This window comes from Cygnus atratus, chromosome 13 (assembly GCF_013377495.2).
Source record: "Cygnus atratus isolate AKBS03 ecotype Queensland, Australia chromosome 13, CAtr_DNAZoo_HiC_assembly, whole genome shotgun sequence".
In the NCBI taxonomy this organism is placed as follows: domain Eukaryota; kingdom Metazoa; phylum Chordata; class Aves; order Anseriformes; family Anatidae; genus Cygnus; species Cygnus atratus.
This window is the reverse complement of record NC_066374.1, coordinates 6,225,329-6,250,264: the sequence shown is the minus strand read 5'-3', so window position 1 is coordinate 6,250,264 and position 24,936 is coordinate 6,225,329. Positions and strand designations below refer to the sequence as shown.

Here is a 24,936-nt window from a genome sequence, read left to right as displayed (position 1 = left end):
CTCCACCCTGCTTCTGCAGGGTGCTTCAGTGCGATGCCAGAGGCAGAGGCAGGAAAGGAAATTTCTGGCATCCCCTCTGGGCAGCGATGCCCTGCTGCAGCCCCTTCCTTCTCACATCATCAGGGCCAAACACTCCCCATGCCTCCAGTCACCTGAAGTCCAGGAGATGGTTGTCCTGGGAGGCTGGTGGGGACCCGTGTATGGTGTGGCTGGTGGAGCATGGCTCCTTGGGGGACGCAGTGGAGTGACCCTGGGGTCTGTGTTTACAGCAAGGGCTGGAGAGCTCTCAGAAATGCAGCACTGTCAGGGGCTTTTGAGGGGGTGGGTTTTGGCCTGAGGTCATTGCACAGGCTGCAGACACTGGGGCACCCGCTCCCCATGCAGCAGGGAGGATGCTTTGGCTGACGAGAGGGAACAGTTTGTGGCTCTTCCAAAACAACCTCATTTCCAAACAGCCTCCTTACATCTTCCCAAAGTAAATCTCCGTGTTTCCAACTGAACTCATACCCGGGACCTTTGCCTGGGAAACTCAAGGTACAACGTCAAATAAAAGAGAAAAAAACATCATCACCATTGTGCATTAGAAAAAGCCATTTAAAGTACCACATGCCGAGTGACCAAACAGTTTCAAGCTAGCTTTGCTGTGGGTGCTGGAGGATGCCTGGGGCTGCTGTCCCACTCTGTTCCCGAGGAGCAGCAGGAGCTGCCAGCCCAGTGCCACAGGAGGTGCCGGGTCCCGGGGCCAGCTCAGCAGGGTACAGTCCCCGCTGCAGTGCTGCATGCCTGCCTCTTCCCTCCTGCGAGCAGCCTACCTCCGCTGGGGACATGGGGGCCTCAGGTCCCAACACTGCCTCTCTGATGGTGGCTCTCCCATCGGAGAGGAACCAAAGAGGATTTGCCAAGGAAGAAATGAGAGCACGAGAGAAGCCCCAGCGAGACAGCCAGGACACCCCTTCTGCAGAGACCTGAGTGCCTAAAGCTACCGCTCGCAGCAAGGCTCCCTCCGCAGCCATCTCGAGCCCTTTGTGGCCAAGAAGGGTCTGTGCAAGGTTAGGGCTGGCTTTTGGGGCTGTTTGCACCATCCAGCTCAGGGGCAAACTCTGTCATGACCCTCCGAGCCAGCGGGTTTGTGGTCTTAAGCAGTTCAGCTGCAGATGGCCGGGTACCAGCACTGGTTTTACTGCTCTTCTTCTGGAGCAGGGCCTTAAAATCTTCATTCCTGCTGGAGGACTTCCCGGTGCTGACCACTGTTGCAGGGGACTCACTTGTTGGTGAGCCCGACGTCTTCACGGGTGAGTGGGAATTGGGCCGGCTGCCAAAGGTGTCACCAGGCTCCTTCCGCCCCAGAACCTTTCTCTTGGACCTAAGCAACAAAGAGTATAGTGGCGGGAGCAGCCCCATGCAGGAACTGCCACCGCCTTGGGATGTGGCGAGTTCCCGCAGCAATGGGAAGGGCAGCACTTAAGGGGTGCAGTGCATGGCACCAGCCCAGCCCTGCTGGGGCAGGAAGACAACCTGACCCGTCCATCGAAGGGTGGGTGATGTGCTGAGCTTTTGCTCATGTTGCAAATGCTGTCCTGGTAGACAGGCCCCAGTTTGCCCCAAAGCTGATAGATAAATGGTGGCCCAGCCTGGCCACAGGTCCTGTTCTGCAGGCTCTGCTAAATTCATCACAGCATGGTTTGGGTTGGAAGGGACACTTACAGACCATCCTGTCCATCCCCCTGCCATGGGCATGGACATCTCTCACTAGATCAGGTTGCTCAAAGCCCTATCCAACCCAACTTTGAACACAATGATGGGGCACCCACAACTTCTCTGGGCAGCCTGTTCCAGTGCCTCACCACCCTGACTGTGAAAAATTTCTTCCTTAGATCCTCAGAAGTGCACAAGGCAGCAACAGCCTCCCAAGGGCTTGTTCCTGAGCTTGAGCAGCAGCCCCAGCACAGAAAATTTCAGGCACCAGTGATAGGGACAGAACCACATTGGCTCTGGAGGGGCCACTTGGGCGGCCGTGCCCACTACCGCATACCGGCCCTACCTGTGGATGACGGTGAAGAGATCCTCTGTGGTACGGGATGCCACAAAGACATCATCGTCCTCCTCTGCAATGGAGTCGGCTGTCTTGTCGCTGGCAAAGCTCTTCTCCTCTGTGCCGGCCTCAGACAAGCTGCCTGTTTGCAGGGAGGAGAAGACAGCCATGAAATGCATGGGATGATGGGGAGGGACCCCCCTGCCCCCTCTCCCTGGGGTATAACATGGAGGACCAGGTAGACCCTTACCTTGCTCCAAAGGGGTCTCGCCAGCTTGTGCTGTGCCCGGGACCTCCGTGGGCATTGGGTCATCAGTGTCAGGGTGGCAGCAGCTGGGCTCGGTGTCCAGTGTGATGATGGGGCTGGGGGTGGGTGCCGGCTCCCCCGCACCTCCTCCCTGCTGCACCGGGGCTGGGGCGAGCGGCAGGTAGAGCACGCTGGGTTTCTTGGGCACCGGCGGTGGCACCTTGGCCTTCCTCCGCTCCCCCTCCGGCCGCGGCTCATCCTCCAGGCTGCCCTGTGAGAGCCGCCGGGGCTCCCCTGGGCCCCTCCTCGGCTCCCCTTTTCGCAGCACTGCCAAGCCGTCCTTGGTAGCAATGCTCGGTGGGGATGTAGGGGACAGGGGGCCCTCCTCCCGCAGGACTGGGGGCTTGGGCAGGATGCTGGGGGGCCGCTTGGCCAGTGGCGGCTTCTCTGCCACCGGTGGCTTCACCTTCCTCTCCGGGCCTGGGCAGGGGACGCGTGGTGGATCCTCGGCATGCTCCAGGCCGTCGGCATTGTCCTCAGGCTCGGAGCGGCTGATGGAGCGCAGGCGGACGGAGCGCAGGTCGGATTGGGTGACCACGGGCATGATGGGCTGGATGGGGCTGGTCTTCTGGGCCAGCTTGGTGCCGAAGGTGGAGTCGGAGTGGTGCCGGCTGACCTTCGTCTTCCCCTTCAGGGAGATCTTCAGCCCCGAGAGGTCGAGGTGGGCGGGTGGTGTGAGAGGGAGGTCAAAGGATAGCCTGGACTTGGGGCTCCTCTCCATGGGGGATGTGGGTGGCAGTGAAGACTTCCTCTCAGGGACTAGTGGCCTCACCCGCACCTGGTGTGGGGAGTGCCCGAGGATGGCCGACGTGGGGACGGTAGGGGTGGGGGTCTCTGACTGGCTGGAGTACCCGCTGGACGGGGACATCAGCCCCGTGGGCCTGCCCGGGGAGGAGGTTTTGAGGTCAGCCTCTGCCGAGAGCTGGGAGGGTGTTGTGGCTCTGGAGATGGAGGGGGACGTGAGGGACTCAGAGCTGCCCCGTGCCTTGACACACTCAACGGCCGTGGTCCCCGTGGCCGTGCTTGAGCCGGAGAGGGACCGGTAGGGATCGCCGGTCTTCCAGTCTGCCAGATACCACTGGTGGGGGGCGGCCGGGCCATCGGGCTCCCTGCCCTGGGGGTCCGCATGCACCAGCCGGTGGCTGGGGGGGTCCAGCGGGATGCACAGGCTCTTGGGTCTCTGATCCCTGGGCAGCCCCAGGGCAGCAGGGCCATCCTGCCCATCTTTGATCAGCGAGACGCTGCGGGTGGGCGGCGAGGGCTTCTTCTTGGCCTTCTTGAGGGAGATGCTCTTGGAGCGCCGCCGCCGCTGGCCATCCGGCTCCGGCCCCACAGAGATGTTGTCGGTGCTGGTGCTGCCCTCGGAGCCGGCGCTGGGGTAGCCCAGGGCGCAGTTGGTGCTGCCGCGCCGGGTCTCGGCGTAGGCGATGTCCACGGAGCAGAGGGACCCTGAGTCAGTGGGCACCGACAGTGACCGCTCACGGAAGCGGCACCCTGCCCGCTCCACCCCGAGGCGTGCCGGCTCCGACGCCGGCTCCGGCTCCTCTTTGCTTGTCGGCGGGAAGTTCACCCTGGCCTCTCGTCCATCACACCTCCGGAGGCCCCCGGAGCCCGGGGGGGACTCGGGCACTGCAGCAGTGAAGGATCCGGGCCCGGCGCTCCCCACACGCTCCTCCTGGGCGATGAAGAAGGAGGCCGCCCGGTCGGTGCCAGCGGGTGAGCCCATGCCGGAGCTGCCCGGTGAGGTGCCCTGGCCAGCAGTGGGGCTGGGGGGGCCAGCGTAGCTGAAGGGGCTGGCGCCCCAGGGTGAGGGAAAGGGGGTGCCCTGAGGCCCGTTGCAGGTGCCGGGGGTGGCCATGTTGTCCATGGGGGTGGAGGGTGGGCAGCAGCGTGCCTGCAGCGTCCCCCCGAGGTCGCTGAAGGTCTTCCTCAGTGGGGCAGAGAGCGGCTGGCGGGGGCTTATCTCCTGGGCTGGCTTCCCCCCGCTTGCGGGCTCGAAGCTGCAGGACAGGGACTCGGTGATGGGTGGGCGTGTGGTGGTCGCAGGGCCGTTGGCGCTGCCTGTGAGGACAGACATGGGGTGAGCGGGGGCTGGCAGCACCCCGGGCATTGCCCCGCAGGCGGTCAGTGGCACCATCCTGCCCCACCGCCCATCTCTGGGGCTGTATCCCTGCCCATGCCTGAAACACACCCCAGCTGACTGCAAGGGAAGGGTTGACAACAGATGTTCTCCTACCTCCCTCTACTGGGGTGGCCACATCCCAGCTGGGGACAGTCCCAGCCCGTGTTAACCCTTCTGCTGGGATCTGGTGGCTGGGATGTGCCGTAAGTGCGTGGACAGCTCACCAGGGTAGGAGTCTCCATGTGTGGGGACACTGACAGGGACCAGGAAGAGCATCACCACCCAGGCCAGGGAGGGACAGGATGGCTCCCAGTCCCACCTCATCTCAGAACAACCTGGTGGGAAGGGACCTGGGGACCTGGGCCCAGCCAGACCACGACGACTGGCGTCCAGTTGAGCTCTGGCCATCTCCACAGGACGAACCATGAAACCTTGCTGGGCTCCTGACCCAGTGGTTGACCACTGTCACAGGGAAATCCCTTCCTCTTACTCTGTGAGAATTCCCCTTGGTGCCATGGTTTCTCCTCCTGTCCCCACATACCTCTGAGCAGAACCTGGCTCTGATTTCTCTGCACCTTCCCTGGCACGACAAGGTCCCTGAGCCAGGCTGGATTCTGTGCTGGTGGGGTCAAACACTGTTCTGTGGCTATGCTGGGGGTGCCATAAGCACGCTCAGCCACACCAGCACCCTCATCACACCATTGTGGGTCTGCCCGCAGCTGGCGAGGACAGGCATGGGGTCAGGCTGGAGCTGTGGAGCTGAGCCACCACTAGGAGAAATCTCAGTAGACTTTGCTCCCCATAACCGTGCTGAACCCCAACTTGGGGTCTGGGGGGTATCCCCTATCATGACCCAGCTTTGGTGCCAGGCCAGTGTCACCAGCATGCCCAGCACCTCAGCTCCCCTGGAGGGTGCAGAGCCTCTGTGGTGGCCTTTACAACCCCATGGCCAGGGCGTCCCAGCCCTCTGGTGCGCCTCTGCCCATCCTCAGGGAGGCTCTGGTGGGTGCCAGCCCGGCCTGGGCACTCCTGGGGCAAGAAAGGGGCTGCGCGGTTCTTGCTGTCACCTTGGTCTCGCAGGGACATGTTAGGGAATCCGATAATGGTCCGTCTACGCCGCAGGGTGGACTTGGGGTTCATCGCGGTCTCTGTGTTAAACAGGGAGTGACGAGCACTCGCGTGCCTAGCAAAGTGCTGCCCTGTAGCCAAAACAAACACGCTGTGTACACAGCCCAGCGCCATCGCTGCGACCGGCAGGACACGGCCACCGCGGCCACCACGGGCGTCCCCTGGCTTGCTGGTGGGCGGCGGGGGGGGGATGAAGGAGCACGGTGAGCCACGCGGTGCGAGCTGCGGTGGGGATGGAGGCACGGTGGGGATGGTGGTGCCAGCTGGTGGGAACAGGGAGATGCTGCGGATGGGGGTGGGATGCACGGAGAGCAGCGGAGACTGGCCCCGCTCTGAGCAACGGGCTCTGGTTGGTGCTGGTGAGGTGGGACCCCGCACCGCTGCACCTCGTCACTGACGGGACCGGGCTGCTGGGACACACTGGGGACACGGGCATGGGTAACAGAAGGGCGTGAGTAACAGCAGGGGTGTCTGCACGTCTCTGCATCACGGAGGGAAAGGGCAGGATGACATCTTTTGCTTTCATGGGGTGCCTCTCGCTCGGCTGCTGGCCCCAGGGCTTTGACGTGCCCATGGGATGTCTGCAAGGGCCGGGCAGCTCTGCGCTGCTGGGAGCTGCAGCCCCACAAGGACAGACAGATGGACGGATGGACAGACGGAGCGTGGTGCGAGCCAAGGTGACAACAGAACCGGCTGGTGGGGCAGCGTGGCAGAAACGAGAGACCGGATGGCAGCGTGGCTGGTGGATCAGATGAACAAAGTTGCAGATGGCAGGAGAGATGGCAGGGAATGACACACACGAGCGTGGCACTGCTGTCCCCTATTGTCCGCGCGGGGCCGGCAGGGACACGGGCTTGCAGCCCCAGCTTGCCCTCCCACCACCCTGCATCCCCCTGGGAGCAGCATTTCCCGGCTCCCGGCCCCGCTGCCCTACCCGAGACATTGATGGGGACAACGTTGGTCTGGACGGAACAGGACTGGTGCCACTGCTTCTCCTCCACGGTGGGCAGGGGGAAGGCCCTGGGCCACGCTGTCTGCTTGTCGGGGGTGGTGGGGAGGCTCAGGGAGGCGTCGGGTGGCCTCACGCCCAGCGCGGTGGCACCGCTGCTCTCCTCGTCGTTGGCTCGCCGGCTTGGGGGCTGCAGGGAAAGGCATGTGTCCGGCCAAACCCACCCCAGGGGAATAGGGGGGGACAGAAACGGCCACCACCTCTGGTCCTGCTGTCCCAGCAGCCGTGCCAACCCATTTTCTCCACCTGATGCTGGGGCTGTACCGCCCTGCCCCGCTGCCCCACGGAATGCTTGGGCACGAGGCTCCTTCCACAGCAGGGCCCCAGGACTCACCATAAGCACAAACTCGAGGCGCTTGGAGGGCGGGGGACGGGGCGAGGGCTCCGGGGGCGTGCTGGGGGACGGGTGGCCGGTGGCGCGGAAGGTCTGCCCGGTCACCCTGCTCTCGTACTGCTCCTCATACTCCTCTGCAAGGGAAACGGCAGGACCCTGCTCCAGCTGCCAGCTCGGTGGCAGGAGGAGCACAAAGGCGTCTGTCCCTGGGCTGTCTGTCTGTCTGTCCCTGCTCAGCACAGGTGGCTCAGGATGCAGGGAAGGGGAATGTGCCCGTGCTGCCAGCAGATCCTGCGGAGCGGGGCCAGGGCTGAGAAAGCACCAGCTCTGAGGGGGCAGCAAGCCCGGCTGGGGATGGCCAGCAGGGAACTGAGCATCTCCCACCCTGTAATTGTTGAGCTAATTAATGCTGGTCGTTATGGCCTCGCACGGAAACCAGGTCTGCTCGGGCTGGCTTAATGAGATTACAAGTTGGGCGAAGGCCAGGCTGCTGATCTAATCGATGCCTGTAAAGCATCTGATCTGAGGCTGCATGACGTCGCGATGAAGAAACTGGAAGGAAACAAGATCAACAGCCACGCTGATTCGATTAAACAGCTTGGCAGCCCCGGCCCCCTCCTCGCGGGCAGGAACGCGCCGCGGGGCTGGTGGGTGCTCAGCAGCCCCAGGTGCCACTTCTTGGCCGCGGTCACTCTGATGGCTTCAGCAGGGACCTGGGAGAAGACCAGTGCGGAGGACGGGCTGCTGGAGGCTGGGACCTCCTGGGGACCTGACTTTTGCAGCTTGGCGAGGTCGAAGGAGTGGCTTGGACAAGTGCGTGTGGGGAGATGGCCTCGCTGCAGCACACCCAGAGCCGTGCCCATCCCTGCCACCCCAGACCACCTCGCCCCACTACCTTGCAGCAAGCTCTGGAGGTTGAGCTGAGCCTCCTGGTGCAGCTGCTCCATGCCCGGCGGGCGGCCGGCAGCCAGGAAGACGTTCACGGGCTGCTGCCATGACAGCTTGGTGTGGGCGGCTTTCTTGCTCTCAAGGTCCAGGTTAGAGGTGGCTGCGAGCAGGAGGGAGCAGAATGAGAGGGAGGCAGGCGACCAGCTTTCCTGCGAGTGCTGCTGCGGGTTCGGGGCTGATGCTGAGCCAGCACAGTGTGCTCATCCTGCCTGCCTGTCCCTCCAGGAACACAGGGACGGGGACGTGTCTGTGTCACGCCCCAGCAAAGCCACCCCCGCAGGCTGCAGGAGCAGAGCCCATCACCACCGCTGCTGCTGCTGCAGGCACCGGACACGCTCCTGTGGGCGGACGGAGACAGCCAAGCCGGGAGCAGGGTGAAATTGGGGAAGGAAGAAATCACCCTGTCACCCCGGGTGATTGCACAGCTGCTCTTGGGTGCAGGAAAGGCAGCGCACAGCGGTGAAGCAACCTCCTTGCAGCAGAAGAGCAGAAATTGCAGCCTAAAAGGAGGGTGCAAAGGGACACGGCACCTTTTTGTCACGCTTACTTCGTCCACCAGCCCCAGAAGAGGGGATGCATTGCCCAGCATAACTCACATTTAGCAGGGAAGGGTGGCGAGCCAGCAGAGGATGAGGGCTTTCTGATGGCACCGGGGTCCAGGCGGGCTCTGTGTGCACACCCATTCCTATTTCCTGCGTGGCAAACACTTCCCCTCGCCCCTGCACCGCGGGTGCCTGTCCCCAGCGAGCGCGTCAGCGCCTCCGGCCGCAGCACCCGCTTCGTGCCAGACCCCACCCAAGCAGGCAGAGGAAGCAAACGGGGTGGGTTTGGTGAAAGGGGACTGCACCGCAACGGGTCATGGCTGCCCAGCACCTCCCTGCACCGGCATGCTGCTGGGGCCCCCTCTTCCCACGCTACTTGAGCCTGCCGTGGCCACCTGGGCCACTGCGGCCCCAGCCCGCCGTGCCCCGAGCATCGCCCGTGCTGCCCACCCTGCCCCCAGCTCCAGCAGAGCCGAGCGGCACAGCCTGCACAACACCCAGCATCCAAAAGCAACGTGCCTGGTCCCTAGCCTAGTTACTTTTATAATTTGTGTTACCATAACGACGTGCCTTAACACAAGCCCTTTTTTTTTTTTTTTTCCTATCCTTTAAATAATTTGACTTGTTTCCATATCAACCAAGAGGTGTCGGGGTGTGCGCGTGTAAATCACACCAAGGCTTCGTCGGCTGCAAAAGCCCCGTCCCAGAGGGCGCGCACAGGGCAGTGCTCAGCCCAGAGCAGCCCAGCAGCCGGGGATGAAATTTCCCCTGCTGCGGGTGAGTGCAGCCCCATTTTTTCAAGCAGGAGCACGGCTTTTCCTCCTCTTGCCTCCTAGTTTGGTGCCCAGAGATGCAATGCCCGGGCAGGACGGAGGTCTGGGCAGAGGTGACGGACGGCACAAGGAGCACAGGCCATGCATGGAGCAGGCTCTGGGCATCCCACTTCCCCCCTACCCCACAGACCCCGCAGCCACTACGCAGGAAATGAGGGACACCCCAAACCACAGCCCCCCCCCCCTCCCTCCTCTTCCCTCCTCCACCTGCCTCCTGCCCCGAGCAGGGGACCTTACCTCCACCCCGGCACCCTCGGCACCCCCAGGCACCCACCCCGCCGGCTGCAACCCGGCGGGCAAACGGCAGCACCGAAACTCGGGGCCGCCCTTGAGCAAAGCGGAAGCATGCCTGGGCAGCCGGCGGGGGGGCCCTGCAGCCATCCCCCAGGGCAGGGCTCCAGCACCGTGACACCCTGCCTGCGCCAGAAAGCCCCCCCCCCCCCGGCCACCCCAGCACCCTGTGGTGCCTGAGGGGCTGCGCTGTGCGCACACGGCTCAGGGCTGCGTGCAGGAGCCAGTGTAATGCCCTGGTGCTTCGGCTTTTGCTCCCCGGGTGCAGGTGCTCAGAGGGTTTTTTTGGGTGGGGGGGCATCATGCGGTGGCTCTGCAACGTGGCGCGTGGAGCCGGCAGCGTGGCCCTGCTGTGCCCCCAAGGGCCTGGCTGTTTTTGGAAGGGAGAGCACAGCCGGGGGCTCCCGGCTCCATCCCGCATCCCCCAGCACTTCTGACACAAGCCTCACTGGTGGGGGGTCACCTCGCAGGAGCCAGGATGTCTCCCAGGGGATCGTCCTGCTCACAGACAGCTCTGACCCTCGCCCCAGGGCCGGGCAGTGTCTGCGTGCAGGGCTAAGCAGTGGCTCCGCGACCTTGGTGACAGTTTGCAGAGTGTGAGTGAGTGTTCAGGCTTGGGCGAGGGTGGTGCCTGTGGTGGCACCAGGTCCAGGACTCAAGCTAAGGGGATTTTGCTCCTGCTTTAGGACCAGAGTGAAGCTCGAGCCAAGGTCTGGTCCCTCCTAGGACTGCCAGCTGCAGAGCACAGCCTGTGTGCTCACCCCGCACATCTCCTGAGTCACCCCCGCTCCACGCCAGCACCCACATTTACCTACTGCCCAGGCATCCCGAATCCACAGCGAGATATTCGACAGAGCCATCAGGAGCTGTCTGATTCAGGCCGAAGCTACCGTAAGATGACGTCTCCTGCCGGAAACCGCACGGCCAAACTTTTCCTTCTCAAGCGCGCCCCAGGCCAGCGGGCAGCACCGGCAGCGCAGCCCGTGCCGCTCGGCTCCTCGCTGCCGCCGCGGAGGTACCGCGGGAGCGATGCAACGGCAGCGGCAGGCGGTGCACCATCAGCAGGGCAGCCATGGCAACGGGCATCGGCACAGCGGCATGCCAGCTGCCGCCCGCCCGAGTGCGCCGGAGGATGAAGGCTGCGAACTTCGAGGCTGCGATCGACGCCGACCAGCAACCCAAACGCCGCAGCGCCGGCGACGTTATGGCACCGGCTTCGAGCGAGCGCCCCGACCTGCTGCCGGCACGGCGAGCGCTCTCTCCCGGCGCGTGCGGCCCGATGACATTCCCCGTGGTCCGGAGCCAAAGCGCACGCTGCTCTGCGACGAGCGGAGAGGAAGAGAAAATAGCAAACAGCAGGAGCTGGCAGCCGCCGCGGAAAGTGCCTCCTGTCCCAAGCTCACCCCATGCTGAACTCGGAGCCACCGGTCCAGCTGCCCCGCTGAGACACGGAGCGGCATCCGTGCGTGCCGCAGCCCCAGGCGTGGACGGCCGCCCAGGCCCAAACGATGCCCCCCAATTGAGAGCAACGTCCCGCTGAGAACCCCACGCCCCGTGCTAGGAGAGAGCGATGAGTGCCAGGCAGACGTTGCCACAGGCGCTTGCCGCGCGCGGGATGGAGAGTGCCCGAGACACGAAACATCCACGCAGATGTTTTGCCAGCTGCTGGCTGAGGCCAGGGCTCCAGGCTCCTGAGGTGGGTGCCCGTGCCAGGACCCCAGCACACTATGTCTGCCCCTCCTGGGGCACTGCACGGCACCTGGTGGGGCTGCGACATTAAATAATCACACCAGCCTGCTGCAGCAAATTTGCCCGAGGCTCCAGGCTCTTCTTATTCTCCCCATTTCACATGCAATCAGCTGATTTTTGTACTGACAGGAGATAACAGCACTGCAGAAGCTGTTGGAAGGGGTGGGTGGGTTTGGCAGCTGTGAGGGTCACTCAGCTCACAGAAGGAAGGTTGGATTGCATGAGAGGTTTCTGTGAAAAGCACCAGCAGCCAAACAGTTAACGCCACCGTCCACCAGTAGGGCTCAGAGTTAACACCATGCTAGGGCAGTCCGCCTGCCCAGCCCTGTGGTGAGATCAGACAAAACAGATAAAAGCCCTCTTTCTCCAGCTGGATCCCAAGTGGTCCATGCCTTGTGTGGGGCGAGAGCGGAGGGGACACGTGTGCTCCCCGTGCCAGCTGGACACCGGTGACCCTGCTGGGGGTCCTCCTGCCAGCTCGGTCCCCGGCTCAGTGTTTGTGGGGGCACGCAGGGCCACCGTGCCGCTTTGGGAGCAGTCACCACAGCAACCAGCGCGCTGTCACTCGTGCAGTGACAGCGGGGACGTTGGGAACGGTGGCAGGGAAGCGAGCAAGCCCGCAACATTGCTGGTTTTTGTGGCTGCCTGTGAGCGGGAGCCAGCCAGGTGCGTGGCTCCGGAGGCAGGGAGCCCGGCCACCCGGTACTGCGGCCGCCCCGCGCCGTGCCCGTGGCTCTCCCGGGGAGGCTGCGGTCCTGCGCTGGGAGCGGGCGCTTCCAGGAAAGCGCCGTTTCCCCTGTGCCCTGCTGGTTTTGCACTCCGCGGGGCCAGGACAATGCGAGGAAGTTGCCTGAGAGGGGAACGTGGCCAGGCCCCGGGACAAAGGGGCCCGAGATGTGAAATCAGCCGCAGCAGGAGCAACAGTGAGGGTGGCGAGGCTCCTGGCCGCTGCACCCTCAGCGTGGCCCCGCAGCCCGTGCCGGGGGGATCTGCACCACTGTGGCTTCGTCAGAGCGAGGACACCCCAGATGGGCTGGGGAGCAGTAGGGAGGGCTTAAAAGAGAAGGGGACCCATCGCAGCCAAGGCCACGCTGGGAGAGCGGGGACAAGATCTGCAGCATTGGGCAGCACTGACCCCATCCGTGCCTATCGCACGGCCTCCGAAGATGAGAGCCTCCACGTCCCTGTTCCCCGACCGGGCACCCCAAACCCCTGCAAGCGCTGCTGCCCTCCTGCCTTACCTTCCCGGTGCCACGGTGCGAGGAGCCACTCCACCTTGGCCATGGCTGCAGCCGGCGCTTGGGACTCCGTGCAGCAAAAAAACACGGCGAGAAATGAGCTGCCTCCGCCTTCCCTGCCTCCGGCCCCGTCCCCAGCCCGGAGGGAAAGGAAACGACCAGGAACTGGCTGTTTGAGTCAGCGCCAGCAGCCCATTGTCACAGCCCCGTCCCCTCTTCCTTCCCATGTCACAGCTTTCTGAATTCACTCGACTTTCACCCTGGGTGCCGCAGGAGCTCCCCATGGCTTCCTCTTGGCTTGCCGCCTGCTGAACACCACAAGCGGAGACTCCGCAGGGACCACTTTCCAAGCACCCCAAGGATTTGTAAAGCGGAGCCTGATTTTCCTGGAGGACTGAGGCCCTTGGGAGCCAGGATTGCAGCAGAGATGGGAATGTAGCTCCAAGCACTGGCTTGATTTGGGACGGGCTTGATTTTTGAGACCGGGGCAGAGTGGGGAACGTGTGCCTTGCACTCAGTGATGCTGCAGGCCCAAAGGATGGGATGCTTCGAAGACAGCAGATGCCAGCAGAGTTAATTTCCCCCAAGCACTTGCAACCCAGGCAGCACTTGCACATGGCTCTGATAGATGGGGAAGACAAGCAGACCTGCTCTGACACGCACCAGCAATGGCCACGGACAACACGGCAGCAGATTCCCCTGGTGCCCCTCCACCAGCCCCTATACGATGTGTGTCAGAACAACTGAGCATCTACTGCTGATGGTTTCCCAAAAACACAGTGACCTGAGAGCCCCCACCCCATCGCTGCCAATAGAGGAATATCAAAGATGCTTTTTGGCCAAGCGGGAGCTTGGACTCCCAGGAACCCAGGTACAGCTTTGCCAGCCCTGGTAGGAGAAGCACGATCAGCTCCAGTCCCCCGAGAGCCGTGAGCGTCAGCTGGGGCAGGAGACATGGGCAGGGTGCAGGCCAGCATCCCAGACCCTCAGGCCCATCGAAACCCCGTGGCCTGGCCACTACCCACATCCCAAGCCAAGAGGGCACCGACACTGTGTCAGGCAGCCCAGCATCCTTCATCCCTCAGCCCCCAAGCGCACAGCAGCCCCTCCTGACCTAAAGCTCTCTTTTGCCCTATTTCAGTCCTCTGCGCCACCCGCTACAACAGCAGCTGCAAAATTATACAGAGACAGGCTGTACTTCCACCCCCTCTGCCCGCTCATTATTAAGCTGTGACAGTCACTTGGGCTGTGACAATCACTCCACGTTTTTGTGCGGCTCCCAAGCGATTTGCCGGAGGTCCCTCCCAGGGCTGCCAAGTTCCCCGCTGCTGCCCGCGCTGCCACCTCCCCGCTCTCGAGCCTGCAGGAGCGCGCAGGGCAGCGGATCACGGCTGGTCCTGGGGCCCAGAGCCCTGCCAGACCTCAGCGTCCCAGCTTTTCTGGCATTTCCAGGTGCTGGGCTGGGTCGCAGGGGGAAGCCGAGCTTCCCGGTGTCTGGAGAGGGTTGCTGAACTGCCTGGGCCGGCCAGGTGGGGACAAAGGAGTGACCAGACAGGTCCTGCTTGTTCGACCCAGCTTTTTCAGAGGGCAGCTGTGCTCGGTCGCCCCATGCTCCCCCCCCCCCCCCCAAACGCCCACTGCAGATTTGCTGGGCTTTCTGCCTGACAACTCGTGGTGAGAGACCCCTCACAGACACCCGCTGCCTTCGCGGCTGGTGGGAGGTGGGGGCTGGGGGTGCTGGGGGCTGCGCAGGGACGGGCTCCCCGCCTCGGCAGGGCCCAGCTCTAGGGCCAGTGCATGCAGGCCTCTGCAACAGAGATGGCTCCTCACGAGCTGGGGCTGGCTCCACGAAGACGGGGGCTGGCTCCGTGCGGTTTGGGGCTGCCTTCTTGCACCCGGGTGCTGGTTCCATTCAATTCGGGGCTGGCTTCTTGCAACCCGGTACTTGCTCCCACCAATTCAGGGCTCGCTCGTTGCAGCCTAGGGCTTGCCCCTTGCATTTTGGGGCTCGCTCCCTGCAACCTAGGGCTTGCTCCTTGCAATCTGGGGTTCGCTCCCTGCAATCCGGGGTTTGCTCCTTGCAACCTGGGGCTCGCTCTCCGCAATTCGGAGCGTGCTCCTGGCAACGTGAGGCTCGCTCCCTGCAATCTGGGGCTTGGCTCCCTGCGTGCCAGAGCTGGCTCCCCACAGCCTGGGGCTCCCCCTCCCGCAGCTCGCCCCCCCCCCCCCCCCCCCCCAACCCCCCGGCGGCACCCGTGCCACGCACCGGGGGACGGTGAGGAGCGGGGCGGCGGGGTCAGGGCCCCGCGGCAGCCCCACGGCTCACCGTCCCCGGCAGCGAGGCGCAGCTCAGCTGGAGGTGACCTCACCCGCGTCCTCCAAGCGACCCGCAGGGACCAGGAGGCCGCGGCCAAGGGCGAGCCGCCCCCTCCCCTGCTGCCGCCGCCGGCTCCGTCCCAGCCCGCGGCGGGGGGCACCGGCACCAGGCACCGGGGGGAGCGAAGGGGGGGGCGCGCGGGGAGCGGGGCCGGTGCCGCCCCGTCCCGTCCCGTCCCGTCCCGTGCCGTGCCGCCCCGTGCCGTGCCGTGCCGTGCCGTGCCGTCCCCCGGTACCTGTTGCTGAGCGCATCCTGCCCCGCCGCTGGCTGCGCGGCGCCTTCCGCTGCGCGTTGCCCATCCTCCGGCGCTGCTCGCCCGGCCCAGGTGGTCACAGCTCCGCCGCCCCCGGGCCTCTCCCCGCCGGCTCCATGCCTCCCCCGCCGAACCGAACCGAGCCGAACCGAGCCGAACCGAGCCGGGCCGGGCCGGGCCGAGCCGGGCCGGGCCGGGCCGCACCGAGCGCCCGCCGCATCGGCGCGGCGGCCGCCGGCCCGCCCGCCCCCTCGGAGCCCGCCCGCCGCGGCGGGGCCGCGGAGCGCGATCGCGCCCAATGGCGGCGGCTGCGGGGGGCGGCCGGGGGCGGCGGCGGGGTGCGGGGGGGGGACACGGGCACGGCTGCCGGGGGGAGCGGGGAGGGGGCGGCCCGGAGTGCGGGGATGGGGGTCCCGGGCTCGGCGGGAGGCACAGCCCGGTGAGGGGGGGACCCCTTGGCGGACAGGGCGCCTGGGGGGGCTGCGGGGGTGGCACCGCTCCCCGGGCCCTCCATGCCAGGCGCCGCCGAGGCGGCTCTCCGTGGCCGGCCCCGAGGGGAGCTGGAGCCCTGCGGTGGTGCCGAGGGAGCAGGGAGGCTGCGGGTGGGCTCTCGGGGACGCTGCCCCATCGGGGAAAGCCCACGCGAGGTGCCGTGCGTCGCAGGGGCCATGGGTGGTGGGGAGTCGGGCCTGTGGGTGATGGGGTGTCTGTCTGACAGTGACCCTGGGAGGTGTGCTGGGAGAAGCAGGGAGCGCCCAGCGACCCGAACGCTGCGCTGGGACCCGGCTGGCAAAGGGCCCTTGCACCCAGAGGCTGGGGGTGCTCGGTGCCTGCTCAGCCGACCTGCTCCATCCTGGGCCAGGAGGGTTCGAGCATCCCTCACCCGCCGAAGCTCAGCATCTTGTGCAGCGACAGAAAGGACCAGAAAGCGCCGGGAGGTTGTTATGGCAACAGCCACAAATTGGATCAGTACTTGGCGCAAGGAGCGGCGGCGTGTGTGACTGATGCGGGAGCAGGTGGGTGTGACAGCTGCGGCGGTGCGGGGGCCCAGCTGTGCCACCCCCGGCTCACGGGGACGAGCCCCCACCTCGCCCAGGAAAGCGAGGCACCGAGGCAAGCCCGGGCGGCTTGCAGAAACGCCGTCCCAGCAGATATTTTCTCGGAGCCCCCTGGCCCAGCACGCGCCCTGTCCCAGGCAGCGGGGACCCCGCTCGTCCTCCCCTCCTGCGGGGATGCCCCACGCCCGTCTCCTCCTCCGCTGCTGCTCTCCGCTCCCACAGCAGCCCTCCCCTGGCGCAGAAAGCAGCTTCTTTGAAGCAGCCATAAACACTCGCTAAGTGGATGAGCTGATTATTTTCTGGCCAAGAGAAAAATAAATAAATAAATTAATAAATAAAGTAACTAGCGACTCGGATGAGCTCATTGGAGAACAATGGTTCGGGGCCCGAGCCAAGGACAGGGAGAACGGGACCGGGGCTGCGCAGCCCCGTGCTGCTGAAAGCAGGCTGCGGCGTGCGTGGCGCCCAGTGCCGCCCAAGGCCAGGCGAAAGGGGTGCTGAGGGTTGCCCACCGAGCTGCAGGGTGCTGGCAGAGCTCGGGAAGCCGAGCCCTGAGCCTGCCCCTCCCTGTGCCTCCCCACCGCCCCCGAAGGTGACCTCCAGAGTGGCCCCTGCGAGGCTGGCCTGGCTCTGGCACGGCTCTGCCTGCAGCTCCCAAAACGCCGGGCTGAGGCTGCCGTGCCACCTCGTGTCCCCTCTGGGTTCTGCATTCCTGGGATTCCTCCAGTGCAGCAGCACAAGTTTCCTTGCTTGGCAGCCCGGGAGCTGTACGAGTGTCCCCCGTGAGCTTCGCATGCCCCAACAACACCACCAGCACAGGGCATGCTGTAAGGTCCCTGCTGCCCATGCAGGGGTCAGGCATGTGCAGACTGCCAAGGGGATGTGGGTACCCGAGCCCTGAGCACCCCACCAAGCTGCACCCCAATCCCTGGGCACCCAGAGCTCCTTCCAGCTCGGGAGCAGCAAATGCAACCAAAAGCCACTGCACAGGACAACCAGCACAGACCCAGACAAGTGCCACATGCTGTAATATCCTCACCACAATGTATGAGCCCACTGCGGGGGACGTGGTGCCAGTGACCCTGCTGGGGCGCAGGGCATGGCACTGGCATGCTGTCCCCCACATGGCCACCGACCTTGGTCACAGCACCTCTACCTGCAGCCACCACATCGTGCCCAGCATGGGGGAACCCACGTTGAGCACCCATCCTGTGGCCGGGAATGTGGCAGTAAGGGGGGGGCACTCCGGGCACCTCCCATCCCGATGGGGACCCTGGGGATGCTCCCTGCCCAAGCCAGTGCCAGCGGCAAGGAGGAAGGGGAAGAGAAAAAGGAGGAAGAGAAAGAGGAGGAGGAGGCGGCGCCCAGCCCCAGGTCTGGGCACGGCTGTGGGGCACTGCCCAGGGCACGGAGGGCTCTGCATCCCTAACGGCCCCGCGCCACGCACCCGCTGCGCTCCCTACCCTCGTCCCGCAGAGCTGCCAGCCCCCTCCCTGAAGCAGGACAGCGAGTCGGGTGGAGGAGGATGATAAAACTTCTACATACCCAGCTCGGCCTCCTCCTCTTTCTCTCCCCGCAGGGATGGGGGCCACGGGCTGCTCCGTGCCCCACTGGCTGCCCTGTGCCCCCATGGCACCCTGGCACCCAGCGGGGTGGCTGCGCGGGGCGAGCTGGCTGCCGGCCGCCGCTCGAACTCGGCCGCTAACTCGCTCCAGGTTTGCTGGGAGAAAGGCTGCATGGAAATGCTTTCCCACCCCAGCCCAGGCCCTTCTTAAAGACATAGCTGCACTTCCCCGCCGCAGACGCATGCCACGGCGGAGCCATGGAGACGGCGCGGGGATGGAGCGTCCTGCTGGCCGGGGGAGCAGGGGATGGGGGCCACCAGGTTGGTGGGGCTGCAGGAGAGGAGATGCCCCCGGCCACCCCACCAGTGCCGTGCCAGCGTGTGTAGTTGCCGTGAGCAGAGCCAGCCTCCCCTCTCCGGTAATTAACGGGGTTCAGGCAGCAGGCTGGAGGGATTTGCTCCAGACTCTATCCTGCAGCTCCCCTGGGCTCTGTCATTTGCTTGGTGACATCCCTTGCCCTGCCCTTTGGCCCCACCGCTTTGGGGCACGTCCGTGGTGCAATGGTGCCAGCTCTCCTTCCCGAGCACCACAGCGGGTCCCCTGCAGAGGCAGGAGACGATCCTGCCACCCTGACCTTACCTCCTGCTACCATTGCTTTGCCTGTCCCACGGCTAAACAGAAACCTGGAGTCACCAAGCAATTTCCACCAGCACAAATCCCCCCATGACCTTTTGGCTGACTTCTTCCAGCCAAGCTCCTCTGCGCAGGAGCCTCCAGACAAGCACCCTACAAGCAGGAAACCATAAGCCACTTTCATGCACACAGCTGGGGTGTCCACAGCCTGCCCTGGGGCCCAGCCGAGGCAGGGAACGAGGGTTTCACGTCTGAGCTGATGTGCCCAGCTGAACTGACCGTGCGTGTGATGTGTGCAGCATGAAGCAGACCTGCTGCTTCTAGACCAGAGCTGGAGAGAAGAAACCGCTCCTTGCCACCACCGTGCCCACTAGCCTAAAGCCAGACATCAGCTCTAACATGCGCGGGCCACACGGAGCTCTGTCAGGCAGCTCTGCCAGGGCCCAATGCCAGTGGCACCGGGTACCTGGGGAGCACGGGTCTGCAGCTGCTGGCTGCAGGGGTGCTGTGGGGTTTGGGGATGGGATGTGGCCATCCCCGTGAGGCTGCTGAGGGCACGGGCGGGTGGCACAGAGCCAACTGGCACCCAGCTGTCCCCACGCATTCACCTCTGGGAATGGGTGTAGGGGCTGTGCCAGGTGTGTCCCAATCCTGGTCAGCAGCAGGGAGCTGGGTCCTTGGGCGAGCAGCTCCTGCCTTTCAGCTATTATGGCCTCAAGACGACCTCTGCTGTGCTCGGTAGCTGCTGCACACACCGCGTGGAGGCGGTCCTTCATGTTTGTACAGCGTCTGGCACCTGCAAACGCCCCACGACAGCAGGCGCTGGAGGGATGAGCTGCTCCAGCCCAGCAGTGCGGGTGCTTGCGGCATCACCCCTTGGTCCAGCGCCCGGCGACGGTCCTGTGTGAGCGCTTTTACTTTCCTGAGTGTTACGGAGATCTCTGCAGCTGGAAAGCAGGTTGCCAAAGTGAGCGCCAGCTCTTGTTTGCACATGAAAGTGAATGCATCCTTCAGACTGCTTAAGATGATGCAAGCCTCTTTGGAGACATAGTTGAAACTAATCCATGTTCCTGTGCAACGCAACCACTGCCACATTCACAGCCAGTGCGATGTTGTAAGCGCTTCCTAAAAGCAGCCACTCTGATATAGAAATACTACGGAGGTTAAAGGGGCCTCTACTTGCGACCTGGGGCAGAAGGGAGCACGAGCACCAAGGCTGTGCGACGTTGCAAGTGGATGGTAGCGCCACCCTATGCCTCCACGCACCGCCAGTGGGTGGTTTGGGTCCCCCTGCGAGGGAATTGCAGCCCCATTGCAAGCGGGCAGGGAGGGAGCGAGGTCACAGTGACAACCTGGAGAAGACACCCTCAGTGCCAGCTCCCAGCTCATCCCCGGCACTGCCTCCACTCCTTCCCTGAGGAAACTTCAGCGGCGGTGTCTGCTCCTAACCACCGCACCGCCTACATTTTTGGAGAGCGGGTATCAGCCCAGTGCTATCAGCCGAGGCGGGTCTGGATGCGAGACGAGCGTTATTCATTTATCCCCTCGCTCTCCCTGCTGCTCCCTGCAGACGGTTCCCGTTAAGAAGCAGGGTGCGGCTCCGCGCTCCGCTCCTCTGGCAGCCGAACCCATCCCAGCCTTGCTCAGCCTCCTTCCTCCCACTTGCGCAAAGGCCACATTTGGGGGAGCTGCGCTCTCCCCTCTGGCGCTGAAATCACCGCTGGCTTAGGAAACAAACAGGCGGAGGAAACTTCTTGGAGGCTTGGGAGGCTTCTTGGAGCCACACCGGAGGAGGCTGAGGCCAGGATGAGCAGCTCCGGTTCCCAGGATGGGGACTTCTCCAAACCTTCACCTCCTGCTTGGCATCATGCTTACCCCACGGGGTCATGGCATCTCCTGCCCCTGCCCCTGCCCCGTGCACCTGCATGGTGGGAGCCCTGCGCCACCCCCAGCACTTCCACGCGGGTGGCGGCTCTGCCTATCTCCACCGCTTGCGTTGAGATGTGAGCTCAGAGGACGGCAAGCACTGTGTATTTGGGCAGGAGCAGTAAACAGCTCCTCCTGCCAGCACAGCCCAGGGTTCCTTCCAGAGAATCGTCCCCACAACTCCTCGGGGACGATGGTTTAAATAGCTCTCGGCACCAGGCCCCATCCTCTGTCTCACCAAGAGTTATTTCAGGAGTGGCTGGGTCCCCAGGGGTGAGGGCTGAGCGGGGAGCACAAGCGCGTGCCCCCCAGCTGGCACCCAGGGGGCTGCGAGGGGCAGCGCTGGGAAGGGGGGGGGGCTCTCCCTGCTCTCACGTGATGGCCGATGAATAAGGGCAGAGGAATCCGACAGCCTTTGGCTGCTGTCTTGCAGTGGAAACAACCGCACTGCCTTGTCAGATTAAGCACTCCCCTGGCCCTTTGCGGCGCGATTCCTTCATCCGGCAGCAATGCGACTGCCCCAGCACCTGCCTCTCCCGAGGAGGAAGGCAAGGCGGCTCCTGCTGCCTCTGCAGATGGACAAACTGCACGGGCACAGCGGGCACCCAAGCTGCCTGAGCGGGCAGGCGCTTTTTCGGCACACTTTAACCTGCCTGGGAGGAACCAAAGCCAGGGAGAGGATCCTGAGAAAATCTGGGATGCGCAAACTGGGGGGAGCATCCTCGGGAAGGGCAGAGCCAGAGCCTGGCCCTCTCCCCCAGCATCGCATGGCTGCAGTTTCTTCACTGGAGTCTGGCAATACGTGGAGCACTACCACTCACTGCCAAAGCCCAGAGACGTCTCTAATCAGCAGCACGTGGTGTCAGCTCCGAGCCAGAGGACGTGACGAACCCAGCCCAGCCGAGGCGACAGCTAGCAGGTGCTGCAGCCCTGCCTGGGACTCGGTCCTGAGGTACGAGCCTTCACTGCTTGACTGCAGGAAGGCTGCTCCAGGGCATGTTTGGTGCTGCTGATTCACCGCCATGTCCCCAGGGACCAGACGTTTTGGTTTTATTCTGCTTTGAGAAGAGAAACGTGATTTTTCCCTTTGGATCCTCTTTAAGAAATGGAAAAAGGGGAACCCACTCCCACCCTCCAACAGTCTTTGTTCCCCCCTCAAGGGACCTGGCACGGTGCTGTGCCCCAGTGCAAAGCACTCTCATGCAGCCCTGGGCTGTCTCTGCTCTCCCCACAAGAACAGGGGTCCAGGAGCTTGTGGGGGTGTTCATGTCCTCCAGACATGTGAATCGATCTCCCCAGCGGCAGACTAACACCGGAGCTCTTTGAAAAACAAACCATAAGAGGAACAGCAGTCAGAAATTTGCTCTTGCACCCCTCGGGCTGCAGAGCAGCGGTGGCAGGTGGATGAGGAGTGGGTGGTGCTGCCCTCGGGGTGGGGGAAATGCAGCCCACCCGTGTCCCTGTGCCCCACCGAGCTGGGCTCGTGAAATCAAGCCAAGCTTTCTTTTTTTTTTTTTCTTTTTTCTTTTTTTTTTTTTCTTTTTTCTTTTTTTTTTTTTCTTTTTTCTTTTTTTTTTTTCTCGACGCACCTCCAGCCTCCAGCTAGTGTCATTTATGCACATCGGCATGCATGCATATTCATGCCTCTAATGAGGAGATGTGGTAGGAGAGGACTGCCCATCCCTGCTGTCCCCTGCCCGAATCCTGACGCCACCATGGCTGCAATGTCCATCCCGGTGGCACAAAGCTCCTGCGGCCAAAAGCGTTCCCAACCTACCGGCCAGGAGGGGACCATCTGGCTACCATCAGGGCCAGCTCCTCCTCCAGGGGACAGCGGTCCAGCATGTACGGTGACGACACTAGCTCTGCCCTACTGCAGGTGTCAGCTTGGGTGACTGCGGTGTCTCCTCCCCATATTCCTGTACCAGCCGAGGCAGGGGACAGCGGGAGCCTCTTCCTTCCCCTGATAACTTCTTTGCTCCACCAGCATTTGCAAGAGCAGCGCATCTCCCAGGCCAAGGCTGAGCGCTCGGCTTGCATCCGGGAAGCACGCGGCGAGGGTCTGGCAGTCATTTCCCATGGCTCCACGCAGACGGAGCAGCAAACGGCACTCGCGAGGGGGTTTGCAGAAAGCACAAGAGACACATACTTTGTCAAGGGCCTGAGAAATGCGCTGCGCTTCTGGGGAAAGCATGCTCCAGCAACAACCCCCCCCCCCCCACCCCGCAAAGCGTTTGAAAATAAACTTTTATAAACAAAGCCAAAACGAGCTTATTTTAAGCTCCTCCGAAACGGGCTGCCCGCTTATGACCCAGCGCGTAAGCCTGGTGCCAAACCGAAAGGCTCGAAAAGGGAAACGAGAAGCAGGTCGGGCACAGCCCAAGCCCGCTCGCTGCCGGGGGAGCAGGGGTGCGGGCAGCACGCCCCGGCTGCGGGCTGCCCCGTGCCTCCGGCCGCCCCGAAGCCCTCGGGGGAGCCGCTCCGCACCCAGCCGCGGCTCCACGGAGGCCGAGAGCGCAGCGACGAGGGGACGGTCGCCTGTCCCCGGAGCCAGGGGAGGCGAGGCTGGGCTGGCCGGAGCGGCTGGCCGGCGGCAGCCCCCGCCGGGAGGGGACGCGCTTGGCCGGCAGCCTGGCAGACGCCCGCTGCGCGGCCCCGATGGGGCGGGGGTCCCGGGGGGGCTCGGGGGGGGGCTTACCTGAGTCTGCCCCGCGCAGCGGGCGGCCCCGCAGCAGCGCCTGCAGGCGGGAGGCCCGGCGGTGCAGCCGCCCGGTGCGGCGGCCCAGAGCCGCGACGTGGCCCTCGATGTCCCCGAGCAAGGCGAGCGAGTGGCCGCACAGGTCGGCGAGCTGCCGGAGCAGGGTGAGCGCCGCCAGGCTGCAGACGTCCCGCAGCTCGGCCAGCGGCACCGCCCGGCCCCGCCGAGCCACCACGCTCCGCTTGTAGAACGGCATGGCACGGCACGGACCGGCACGGCACGGACCGGCACGGCACGGACCGGCACGGCGCGGCAAGGCACGGCACGGCAAGGCACGGCACGGCCAGGCACGGCACGGACCAGTACGGACCAGCACGGCCCGGCCCGGCCCGGCCCGGCATGGAGCGGCACGGCACGGCACGGCCCGGCTCGGCACGGCACTGCGCCCGCCGGCCCTTCAGCCCCGCTCCCCCGGCGGCCCCGCGGCTGCGAGGGCTCTGGGCCGGCCGGTGGGAGGAGGAGGAGGAGGAGGAAGAGGAGGGAGGGGCGGCCGCCATCGGGGATGCTTGGGACCCCCACCCCCGTCGGTGTTTCCTGCCCCGGCCGGTGCGGCGGGGGGCTGCCAGCCTTCCCGCGGGTGCCTGGCCCGGCTTCTGTGGGATTTTGGGTGCGGGGGCTCCGGGAGGAGAGCGGGACCCCGAGGGAGGCAGCAGGGGAAGCACGTTAATCTCGCATTTTTCTGGCATTGCTCTCCCCGTGGATGTTCTTGGCCACCGGCAGCTGCTCTCCTCTGCTCGTCCCCCCTCTCCCCAGCGCACACTAAAGCAAATATTTGTGCTGGCCCCGGAGCAAAAATTCCCCTGGTTTAAACCGTCCGCAACCTGCCATCCCTCTGGGGTCGCTCTGGGATGCAGCGGAGCTGGACTGGCTGCTGCGCTCCCCGCTCGCTGCAGGCCTTGAGCGTGGGGTGCTCCCGGGGCACCCGGCCTCTGGGAGGGCGAAGGTGCTGAGCAGAGCTGGGGGGCTGCCTCCCCCCCACAGCTCAGCGAGAGCATCAGTGAGGGCAGCAAGGAGGGCAGGACCCCTGCCAGCACTTGAGGAGCCTCTTGCCCTTTCCTAAAAAGGTTGATTTTACCATGTTTTTGCTGCTCTTTTCTTCACACCAATGTTTTTTCCTCTTCTGTAGGAAAAAAAAGGTGCATTGGCAGCATATTCCCGTGTCTGCATGGATGTCCCCTTGAGGCACCATGGCTCTGGAGCACAGTGCAAGGGTGGGTGGCCCCTAAAAGTGGAGAGTGCAGCAGCCATGCTGGGGGCACCCCCAGATCCTGCTGGGTGCACCCCCAGATCCCGCTGGGTGCACCCGGCACCCTCCCTGCAGCCCCCATCGCCTGGGGAAGAAAAAAATCGCAGCAAGCGTAAAGCACCGCGTCCCGCGCGTGCCCTTCCAGCATCCAACTATTTTCAGCACTGGGAATTTCCTGAGCCGGATGCTGTTTCTGTCTAAACGATGACCCTCGCTGCGCTCCTCTGTGCCTTTGCCTGGTCTCTGCTTGGGTTTGTGTTCCTGCACCCAAGCCCAGCCCCATGGGGCTGCTGCGCCACATGAAGGACACCCCGCTTCCCTTCCTTTGCTCCTTGTTTAGCTCCGTTGGGTGCCCCTGAGCTCCCCTGTAAGCTGCAGAGGGCAAATTCAACGCTGCAGTTGTGGGTTTTCACCTATTTCCCCCAGGCAGATTTGTGTACAGCAGTAAGATTTTGTTGTGGCGCCTCTCTGCCAGCACTGTGCTGGTCCCTGGGTGTTTGCAAGTGGGGAAACTGAGGCACGGGGGTCACATCCTGGATGAGGGTGATGTCAGTCTGATCCTCTTGGCCTGGTCGGTCCCTGACCAT

The 24,936-nt window shown here is 64.2% G+C and overlaps 1 protein-coding gene across 4 annotated transcripts; it reads right to left on the bottom strand.

The window, feature by feature from the left end:
- Positions 1 to 464: 464 nt before the first annotated feature.
- NHSL2 (NHS like 2) lies at positions 465 to 23,496 on the bottom strand. Of its 4 annotated transcripts, none has more exons than XM_035541393.1 (8): positions 23,044 to 23,299; positions 7,828 to 7,980; positions 6,933 to 7,066; positions 6,524 to 6,728; positions 5,529 to 5,660; positions 2,283 to 4,400; positions 2,042 to 2,174; positions 465 to 1,363 (listed from the first exon to the last, which is right to left on the bottom strand). In XM_035541393.1, the coding sequence occupies exons 1-8, from the start codon at positions 23,297 to 23,299 to the stop codon at positions 1,051 to 1,053; spliced, it is 3,444 nt and encodes a 1,147-aa protein (XP_035397286.1). In that variant the 3' UTR covers positions 465 to 1,050. The 4 variants fall into 4 exon arrangements, with proteins under 4 accessions (XP_035397286.1, XP_050569297.1, XP_035397288.1 ...); XM_050713340.1 differs by lacking the exon at positions 23,044 to 23,299 and adding an exon at positions 12,537 to 12,666; XM_035541394.2 differs by having other exon boundaries at positions 634 to 1,363; positions 5,529 to 5,609.
- Between the last annotated feature and the right edge of the window lie 1,440 nt (positions 23,497 to 24,936).